Raw genomic sequence first — 11,182 nt, 5'->3', positions numbered from 1 at the left:
CCAGGATGCTTAAAACTTCCTGTAAAGAAAATCCTTCCCCAGGCTTCCCTGGTGGCTCAATGGTAAAGAACCTGCCTGCCAGTGCAGGAGACACGGGTTTGATCCCTGGTCTGGGACGATCCCACCTGCCACGGAGCCACTAAGCATGCACACTGCAACTATTGAGCTTGTACTCTACAGAGCCTGGGAACCACAACTACTGAGCCCACATGCCCTAGAGCCCAGTGCTTCCCAACAAGAGAAGCTACCACAATGAGAAGCCCAAGCACCACAACTAGAAAGTGGCCCCTGCTTGCTGCAACTAGAAAAAAGCCTCCATGGTAATGAAGACTCTGCACAGTCAAAAATAAATAAATACAAACCTTTTAAAAAGCTGGAAGAAAAATGTGTGTAATAAGCCATTGGGAAAAAAGAAATCCTCCCCCAAATAACCTTTACTATGATGTTTGCAATCACAAAAAATGTTCTGAATTTCCTTCTCATTTGAAACCTGCACAAGTGACTATTTTGAACAGCTAAAAAAAAAAAAAAAAGAAAACAAAAAACAAAAACATTGTATTAAATAGATCACTATTAAGTTGATCATTAATAACATAGTTTTATTAATTTTTACTAATTATCTTGGGCTAAAAATGAATAATAACTTATTTTTTAATGCTTTGTCACTGAGTTAAGCTGTTCAGTTCTTTGGCTCCTCCTTGGAAGCCCAAAATATTAGAAGTGTATTAAATGTATCTAAAAATGAAAAATACAAGATTGAAAAATTTACCCAGCTGTTTGTGTTTAAATAAAGATTACCTTTCTTTTATACTTTTCAACCATGCTTTTTTATGTCCTGAATTTACAGAGTTCTTTTGACTGATCTGCAGAGTCCTAACATGTATGTTTTATCTGTACCTAGCCACAATTACTCCTTTTCTTTATACGGACTAGCTTTTTGAAAACAGTAATAATTTAAATACTTAAATATTTTCCCAAAGTGTATAAAATGCATATATTTGAAGTTTTTGGCTTCTATGCATATTTCATGATTTATTCTGAATCAAAGTATTTGCAAAGGTCTTAACACTGACACTTCAAGTTTATAAATTCAAATGAAAACTGGCAATGGGGGGAAAGAAATAGAGAGCACATATGGTAAAATAATTACCAATGTATTGATAAGTATTTTAAATTTTATTTGAAGTTGTTTCCTTTTCGTATATTTTATGATCACAATGATGTAAAGCAAGTAGGCTCATAAAATATGAAAAATTATATTCTGTTAGTTTTTTCTTTTGTCAATTTAAATGAAGAATATATCATTAACACTTTTCAAATTTTAGGTACATGTATATCAATATGATGTGCATTTTTATTTTTCTAGTAAATTTAAGCTTTTACATGCTATAGATATTTTTTGTCAAGCTCATATAACTGATACTGTTTTTAACTAAGGATGTTCATCACAGCATTGTTTACAAATGTAGAAAACATTGAAAAACATATAAACCTCATTTAATAATGAGCTACTTAGATAAGATATAGTACATCCACACAATGGAATACTATGTAGTCACTAATTGATGATACAGATTGGTATTTATTGACATGAACAGATGATTATGTTTTGGCTTAAAACAAAAAAAAATACATATAGTATGTTTTCTTTTTTTTTGTAAAACAGTGTGTGTATGCATAGGGGGAAAGGCATGAAAAGATAAGCACACAGTTAAATAGTTAATAATGGTTGTCTCAGAACTCTGGGAATTTTACTTCCTTTTTTGTAATTCTCTGCATCATTGTATTTGTTTTACAAGGAGCATGTATTATGTTTATAATCAATAAAAACCATAATTTCCATTTGAAAATGTTTGATAATGAATATACAAGTAGTCTGTAGATAAACAGTTACATGAAAACAAGTTATTCTCATTATTTTATGGGCAAAGAGTTAAAAGAAGTGTCAAAAATTATATATTTATATTGTTTTATATATGAATGATTTCTACATAAAGTAATAAAAATCAACTGAGAATAGAGATAAAATAGTTTCTTATGATTGGATTTGTGGTATGGGTGAATGTTATTTTTTAAAAGTAATAATTTAAGTTTTACATAAATTAAGTATTTATTTATCTAACTCCAAAATGGATTTCAACTGGCATATATCAAAAGAAAGGCAATCCCAAAGAAAAGGGCTTCCCAGTTGGTGCAGTAGTAAAGAATCTGCCTGCCAACGCAGGAGACACAAGAGACATGGGTTTGATCCCTGGGTTAGGAAGACCCCCTAGAGTAGGCAATGGTGAACTATTCCAGTATCCTTGCCTGGAAAATTCCATGGACAGAGGAGCTTGGTGGGTTACAGTCCACGGGGTCCCAAAGAGTCAAAGATGATTGAGTGACTGAGCAGAGCAGCAGCACAATCCAAAAAAAAAAAAAAGAAAGTAAGTGTAATACAGATTGAAAGGTAGATGGGTGTGGACAAGAGGGAACTACAAGTGAAACACAGAAAATCCATAATATAGAAGTCACAGGGCAAATAACATAACTGCAACATAGAACAGAATATTTTGTCATAACTTCCAAGCAGCTAGACAGAAAGCGAACCACATTGGATTAAGAGGTCTCATATGATAGATGGAGGCATGCCACTTAATCAAGAGAGGACATTTTCCTTAATTTTGAAACATCTGTGAATATTATCTTGTGAATATATTCAACAGTTTACAAGAGGTAATGACAAGTTTAATAGAAGTTGTTCTTCAAAGTAGTTTTCAACATCATTACATGGAATGTTTACCTTCTATATTGACAAAGGCTGAAGGTAATCCTAAAATTAACTATAGACAAAGGCAATTCAATGTTGTTATTCACCCTTTTTGTTAATTAAACATAGTCCAAATATACCTACTAAAGAGTTTAGCAAAACAAGCGATAAGAATGCTCCTTAGCCTGTCTTCAAATATTAAATCTCTCAGGAAAAAAAGGTTTTTAAGATGAAACTTAGAATTTACAAAATCAATCTTTAAAGTGTTAATCTTCTAATGTACTGATTGAAGTTATATTGAAGTTATAAAGTTAATAGTGGGAACTCTCAAAACTTACTAAAATCCACTATGAAGTCTGTGGTATGCCCACAGTATAATAAAAAAGGGAAAAATATAAATAAATAAAAAGAAAAAAGCTCACATCTTTAAAAAGGAATATTAATTTTAAATAATAATTTAAAGTAAAATTATGCATAAACATTAACTGGATCACATACACTTTCCCCTGCTCTACTGATTTCTCAAAAAGCAACTTAGAATTTTTCACTGTGATAGACTCAAATGTAAGGACCTAATAGAAATGAAATTTAGTAGTATTAGTGAATTTAGGAAGGACATATACTCAATTACCTCACCTTGACTGGTTTAGGACAAGTGTGTGGAGGAATAAACTTTATTCTATATATTCCTAAGGATATTATATCGAAAAATAGTACAAAATGACAGTTTTACAATTAGAAATTATGTTTTTCACTAAAATGAACAAGGCTTTCTGGTTTCACTTTTTTTTTCAAAAGAAAGTATTCACTTAAAAAAACCTGTTAATTGACATAAAATAACCTCTTATCACAAAGTAGCCCAAACTAAGTAGGCACCAGCTTAAGGCTGAAACAAATTGAGCATTCTTATCCTTACCACCTGCGCCTGGCCTGGCCCAGAGTGACCTGCAGGGGCTTGGAGCCCACTATGCGACCATTCATCTCATCTACTGCTTTGGTAGCCTCTTCAAAAGAGGAGAAGCAGACAACACCAAACCCTTTGCCTTGCCCCACCTCCACCATCACTTTGGCCCGACTAATTGATCCAAAGGAAGAAAATTCCTCCTTCAGTTTTTCATCATCAATGGTCTCGTCCAGGTTCTTAATATAGATAGGCACCCCTGGAGGCCGACTTTTTTCTTTTAATCTCAGCCGCTCAAATCTTCTCCTTAACTCGGCAAGACGTTCAATTTTCTTCTGTGCTCGCCCTACATAAAGCACTTTCCCATCGATGGACTTTCCATGCAGGTCTAACACAGCCTTTTGGGCAGCCTCATGTGTCTCATATCTTACAAATCCAAAGCCTTTCGATTTCCCACTGGCATCTCTTATTACCTTAACACTCTCAGTTGGCCCATACTCACTGAAAAGTTCCTTCAGTTTGTCGTCATTCATATCATCTCCAAAGTTTTTAACGAAAACATTAGTGAAAGTCGCTCTATCCCTAGTTCTAACTTCAGCAGCCCTCTCTTCCGGAAATTTGAATCTACCCACGTACACCTGGCGGTTGTTGAGCCGCACTCCGTTCATGTGCCAGATGGCCCTATTGGCTGCGGCCAGGCTGTCAAAGTGTACATAGGCATAACCCTTAGAGCCGTTGTCATCGCATACGACTTTGCAGGAGAGAATGCTCCCAAAAGCTGAAAACAGATAAAAAAGGGCCCTGTTGTCAATGGATTTGTCCAGGTTTTTGATGAATATATTTCCAATTCCAGACTTTCTTAAGCGGTCATCTGGCTGAGACCACATTAGACGGAATGGTTTGCCGTTAATCAAATCAAAATTCATGGTGTTCAGTGCCCACTCAGCATCCGCAGGAAAGCGGAAGTTAACGTAGCCATAGCCCAGGGGGCTGCGGGTCACCGGGTCACGGCAGATTCGGGTGAAGCGCAGAGGTCCAGCAGGCCTGAACTTTTTATATAACATGTCCTCGGTAACATCTGGGTCCAAGTCACCCACATACAGGGCAGCCTTGAGGTACTTCTTTTTCTTGCCAGCAGGATTAGGCTCCCCACTCCCCATCTCTCTGAGCACAGGGAGAAGGCTCTCTTGGGAGAGACAAAAAGGCTGCTTTCTCTAAGCTATGGGCCAAACAGCTGTTCACAAACAGAAAAAAGCCAAGGCGAAGAAAGCTAAAAGCAGACTCAGAATCACTGTTGAGGCTGAGAAAATGAAGTTCAGAAACAGCTGGTCAGCAGGCTCAGAACAAACGCATCAGACAAAAAAGCACCCCAATAACGAATCCATTCTCCCTAAGGGGGCTTAGAATTTCCACCCATTCAGATCTAAAATCAGTTTCAAAAGCTAGTAGTAGGAGAGAAATGTCTCTTTTCCCGCTAAATAGTAAGAAATCACCAAGCAGCTGGCTGGCTCCCCACATCTAGCCTTGCAGACAGAGGCCTCACGACCAATTTTCTGCATAAAAATAGGCCTCAAGCTCCCGTGGGTTTAAAATGATAACAACAAGGGCAGGGGCCGAACGTGTATTCCTCCGCCGGCTGCCTGGCCGGTCTCAGGCGGGCTGGCGGCTCACTAAGGCCGCGCTACAGACACTCAGCGTCAGCGAAAGGGCAAACTGGACACTTGGTGCGCTGCGGCCAGGCAGGCAGGCTGCAAGCAGCGAATCGCACAGAGAGACAGACAGACAGACACACGCGCGGGGGACCGGAGACCGCCCAGATACCCAAGATGCCCACTGGGTACGGACCGAGTGACGCGCGGTGATTTCGGCAGCCTGAGACTCGCGGCGGGTCCGGAGGGACTGGCGGACGCGCACTGGGTCAGCTCAGACGCGAGGCGGTTCCGGACAGATGCGGGGCGGAGTCAGGAGAGAAGGGCAGATGCCCGGCGGGCGGGCAGAGCGCAGACGGATGGACAGGGATTGTTCCCCGCAGGACAGACCGACCCAGGGACTAAAAAGCCTGTAGCTGTGGTGGGGCGAGCCGGCGGGCGGGGCGCAAGGAAACCCGGAACCGTGCTAAGGAACTTCCCGCTTCTTCCCGCTTGCTCTCTGCCAAGATGTTAAAAAAAAAAAAAAAAAAAAAAAAAAAAAAAGAGAGAGAGAGAGAGAGAGAGAGATTGAAAAGGTTTCTAGATTTTTTTCTTAGTTTTAAAAATTTATTTATTAATTTAAAATATTACGTTTAGGCTGCTGACCCCACAATCAAGTCAAAGGAGATGATGATCTAGGTGGAGAGAACTGTCAAGTTTTTTTTTTTTTTTTTTAAACGAGTTCCCTAAATCATTTCTGCTTAGGAAATAAGATATAGGTTGCAAACTTCCCTGAGTGCTTTGGAAAGCCAATTGACAGCTGATCTGGACTTCCAGTCCAGTGCTAAATGATCACAGGGTCAAATAAAACACATGCCCATTTTGTGATTGGCTTTTATTCTTACTCCACTAAACTTCAGCATAATGGTAGCATTATCCCGAGGTAATAGGCAGAGTTCTTTTTGCTGCTCCAGTAATGTTAAGGTTTTAATGATTAGAAAGCCATAAAATGACTTTTAATGGTACTTAGTGAGTGACTCAGCTGGTAAAGAATCTGCCTGCAATGAGGGAGACTTGTGTTCGATCCCTGGGTTGGGAAGATCCCCTGCAGAAAGGAAAGGCTACTCACTCCAGTATTCTGGCCTGGAGAATTCCATGGACTATCCATGGGGTAGCAAAGAGTCTGACACGACTGAGCAGACTTTCAGTGCCAGAAAACGTTGAGGATGTGCTGCCTCCATAATCACGAATTACAAAATCTTAAAGAGATAAAAGCTGTAATAATTAATGTTCACAGGTGAAATAAACTCGTAAATATATAAGTACTTTACATAATTAGTAATTTCAACTTGAACTGTCAACTTTAAAGCATTGCAGGGAACAATGCTATAAGATTAGACTCAACTCAGAACTTTCCCAAGATCTCTCTTTAGAGTTTGTGGGAAACTGTTTGGGAGAGGATTGTTACCTAATACTAAGAAAATCGCCAGTGTCTGTAATGCACAACTCAACCAGCCCGTTCTTCAAGCCTTCCCCTCAAAAAGAAAATCCAAACAAAACATGTCAGTACAGTTAGACTGGAAAGGATCCTGGGGAAAAAATATGCAAGAGAAGGTGTGTGTATGTGCTCAGTGAAGTCCTGGCTGACTCTTTGTGACACCATGGACTGTAGCCCTCCAGGATCCTCTGTCCATAGGATTTTCCAGGCAAGAATATTGGGGTTGGTTGCCATTTCCTCCTCCAGGGGATCTTCACCCCAAAAGGTGTTGTATTAAGAAGACATTCCTAGAATAAAAGGCTAAATTAATGTGTTTTTTCATTTTTTACAGTTTCTATTAGACAGTATAGTTGACTGAAGATGACAGTTTACCCTTATTATTTACTCAAATATTTTGTAATTTTCTTTACCGAGCTCTTTTGTTTATATTTTCTAGGATTCTTGCTTAGCTAAGACATGGAGACTGTGAGAAAAAGTAAATACAAATTTAAAAAAAAATTACAGAGATAGACTAATATAAAAGCTGGTCTTAAATAGCACCACATTGACCCACATGTAGAAACACTTGTGAACACGTGCTTACTTTATTGTCCTTAGAACATAAACTTTATAAACATCTTTCTTCATAATCTTAATTAACAGTAGGCTAGAATTTGTTTTTATTTTTCTGATTTAAAACTATTACTTTACAAAAATTGCTGTATTAAAATAGCAACATAAAGCCAAGAGAATAATTCCCACAGTATAATCACTAAAATAAAATCAATATTTTATTTATGTAATGATCTAAATTCTGTCCCTATTCCAATTCATTTGTATATATTTTCTCTAATATTATAGATGAAATGGGGTTGTTGAAAATAATTAGTTTCAAAATCACCTCTTCTCTATACTTAACAGCCATTTGGGGGTCATTACAATATAAACACCTAGGGCTTCCCAGGTGGTGCTAGTGATAAAGAACCTGCTTGCCAGTGCAGGAGATATAAGAGATAGTCGGTTTGATCCCTGGGTTGGGAAGGAAATGGCTAACCCACTCCAGTATTCTTACCTGGAGAATCCCATCGACAAAGCAACCTGGTGGGCTCCAGTTGCAAAGAGTCGGACATGACTGAAGTGACTTAGCACAAAATAATATATATATATATATATATGTATATATATATATATATATAGAGAGAGAGAGAGAGAGAGAGAGAGAGAGCATTTTATCAGATCAAAAATCAGAAATTTAGAACTGTTGTGAAATAAATGAATTTTAATAGAGTTCCCTCTGCAAAGCAGAGGTTTATGGGAAAAAGAGAATCATTTTCGTCTATAATTTATTTACTCATTTTAATATTTACATTGAAAACTGTCTCTCAAATAAAAATCGGATGTAGGACATTTCTCTGACATTTTTGCTATATATGAAAGGCAAGTTTATAGTCTACATAAACCTGATTCATATGTTAAATCCATTAAAAATCCCTGCCCAGATTCCTAAGGCAGTTGATTGAGCATATCTGAGTCTTTCTAAATCTGAGAAATAATTTGCATGAAGAAGGACTCCTGGACAACTGGCATTCTAAGTGCATCCCACCACACTGTTATGTACTGTTGGTAGTAATGTGTCAGCATGAGTGGAAACAGAGAGTTGGAAATTTATATTTCTCAGCCTTGTCTTAGTAGGCACTTGATCCTGTGTTTCCCATTAAAAGTCTGACTTGTGCAAGTTGCTGGGACTTCACAATGAAAATAAACTTCCTGCTGTCTTGAGTGAAGTCTGGGATGACTGAACAAAATATTATAAAGTAAAACCTTTATTAAATAGAACTTGTCTCATATTTTTTAGACAAAGAAAGGAAAATTGAAAAAAAAAAAAAGGCATTAAGAATGTAGTATCAGCAGGCATTTCTACAATAAATTTTGGAGCCAGTAGTAGTTCTTTTACTCTATTTCCCAGTATTTTATCCTGATACATGAGTATTCATGCTCTGGATGATAACACTGAAGGTCCTTTGATAATACTTATTATCATAGAAAAATTAAACTGTTTATTAGAATGTACTTACTAAAGTGAGAAAGTAAATAAAACTGGAAAAGTTTCAACAGAATTTACAATGAGACAGGATTTATGCTAAATTGTCAATAAATCAGAATATCACATTCCTCAATATTTAACCAAAATTTCAGTGTTTTAAACTATAATGCTATAGTTTAGATATTTATTCAAATGTTATAGCTATAGTTCATACATTTATGGCTCTAGGTAGTTTAGTGGAAATTAATATGCTTTTAAATGAAATAATTTTATATAAAACTTTAAATAGACTGGGTTTTGAATGCCTAGTAATTGCATAAATTTACATTGTAGTATTCCATGGGTTCATTTTAAATGAATAGGATCCAATTAAAAGAGCACCATAAGGAGACACCTAACTAAACCTAAATATATGTTAGGTTGTTTAAGTTGTTAAGTTGTTAAATAAGCACAGTGATAAAATATAGCCTTGTCATATTCCTTTCCTAATTTTGAACCAGTCACTTGTTCTGTGACCGGTTCTAACTGTTGCTTCTTGACAAGCATACAGGTTTCTCAGGAGACAGGATTTTAATTATTTTTTAATATATTGAACATATATTTATTTAATATTATTAAATAAACATTTTTGTATGCTTTTAATACTCAGATTTATTCACAGTTGGATGCATGATTTTTTAAAATTCAACAGGGATTTATTTAATGAGAGAAATGAAAAACTGTTAAACTTTCAGATGTACAAACTGGGTTTTGAAGAGGCAAAGGAACCAGAGATCAAATTGACAACTTTATTGGATCATGCAGAAAGGAAGGGAGTTTGAGAAAAACATCTATTATACTCCTGCTTCATTGACTAACCTAAAGCTTTTGACTGTGTGGACCACAACAAACTATGGAAAATTCTTAAAAAGATGGGAATATCAGACCACCTGACCTGTCTCCTGAGAAACCTGTATGTGTGTAAAGAAGCAACAGTTAGAACCAGAAATGGAACAAGTGACTGATTCAAAATTGGGAAAGTATGACCAGGCTATATTTTGTTACTTTGCTTATTTAAATTCTGTGCAGAGTATGGGGCTTTCCGGGTAGTGCTAGTGGTTAAGAACCTGCCTGCCAATGAGGGAGACATAAAAGATGTGTGTTTGATCCCTGAGTCAGGAAGATCGCCTGGAGGAGGACATGGCAACCCACTCCAGTATTCTTGCCTAGAGAATCCCATGGACAGAGGACAGTCCACAGGGTCGCACAGAGTTGGACATGACTGAAGTGACTTAGCATGCACATATGCAGAGTACATCATGCGAAATGATGGGTTGGATGAATCACAAACTGGAATCAAAATTGCTGAGTGAAATAACAACTTGGGATATGCAGATGATACCACTCTAATGGCAGAAAGTGAAGAGGAACTAAAGAGCCTCTTGATGAGGGTGAGAGAGGAGAGTGAGAAAGTTGGCTTGAAACTCAACATTCAGAAAACTAAGATCATGGCATCTGGTCCCATCACTTCATGGCAGATAGAAGGGGGGAAATGTGGAAGCAGTGACAGGTTTTATTTTCTAGAGCTCTAAAATCACTGCAGATGGTGACTGCAGCCATGAAATTAAAAGACACTTGCTCCTTTTAAGGAAAGCTATGACAAATCTAGATAGTGTATTAGAAAGCAGAGACATCACTTTGCTGACAAAGGTGTGTACAGTCAAAGCAATGGTTTTTCCAGTAGTCATGTATGGATGCAAAAGTTGGACCAGAAGGCTGTTCACTGAAGTATTGATGCTTTTGAATTGTGTTCTGGAGAAGACTACTGAGAGTCCCTTGGACTTAAAGGAGAACAAACCAGTTCATCCTAAAGGAAATCAACCCTGAATATTCATTGGAAGGACTGTTGCTAAAGCTGGAGTTCCAGTACTTTGGTCACCTGATGGGAAGAACTGACTCATTGGAAAAGACCCTGATGCTGGGAAAGATTGAAGGCAAAGGGAGAAGGAAGTGGTAGAGGATGAGATGACTAGATAGCATCACTGACTCAATAGACATAAATTTGAGTAAACACCAGGAGATAGTGGAGAACAGAGGAGCCTGCCATGTTATAGTCCATACACAAACCCCACATCCTTTGATTAAAAATCCTGAGATACAGTTGTTTCACTTGACCTAGAAAATCAATAAAACAATTTTTAAAATGTAAACTTTAAGCTTTATTTTTATTTTCCTTGTTAATTGTGGGAAAATACACATCAAATTTGTCATTCTAATGATTTTTAAGTGAATAATTCAGTGGCCTTACATTCACATTGCCGTACAAACTACATCGCTATTAACCTCCAGAACACTTCATCATGCCAGACTGAAACACTGTACCCATTAATCCATACTTTTGGAT

General features: G+C 37.3%; 1 protein-coding gene across 1 annotated transcript; it reads right to left on the bottom strand.

The window, feature by feature from the left end:
- Nucleotides 1–752: 752 nt before the first annotated feature.
- PABPC5 (poly(A) binding protein cytoplasmic 5) lies at nucleotides 753–5,584 on the bottom strand. Its single transcript, XM_065915201.1, has 2 exons — nucleotides 5,496–5,584; nucleotides 753–4,950 (listed from the first exon to the last, which is right to left on the bottom strand). Exon 2 carries the CDS (start codon nucleotides 4,808–4,810, stop codon nucleotides 3,662–3,664), a length of 1,149 nt encoding a protein of 382 aa, XP_065771273.1. The 5' UTR covers nucleotides 4,811–4,950; nucleotides 5,496–5,584; the 3' UTR covers nucleotides 753–3,661.
- Nucleotides 5,585–11,182: the final 5,598 nt, after the last annotated feature.

This window comes from Muntiacus reevesi, chromosome X (assembly GCF_963930625.1).
Source record: "Muntiacus reevesi chromosome X, mMunRee1.1, whole genome shotgun sequence".
In the NCBI taxonomy this organism is placed as follows: Eukaryota; Metazoa; Chordata; class Mammalia; order Artiodactyla; family Cervidae; genus Muntiacus; species Muntiacus reevesi.
The sequence above is the reverse complement of the archived record's forward strand: the minus strand, read 5'-3'. Positions and strand labels throughout refer to the sequence as shown.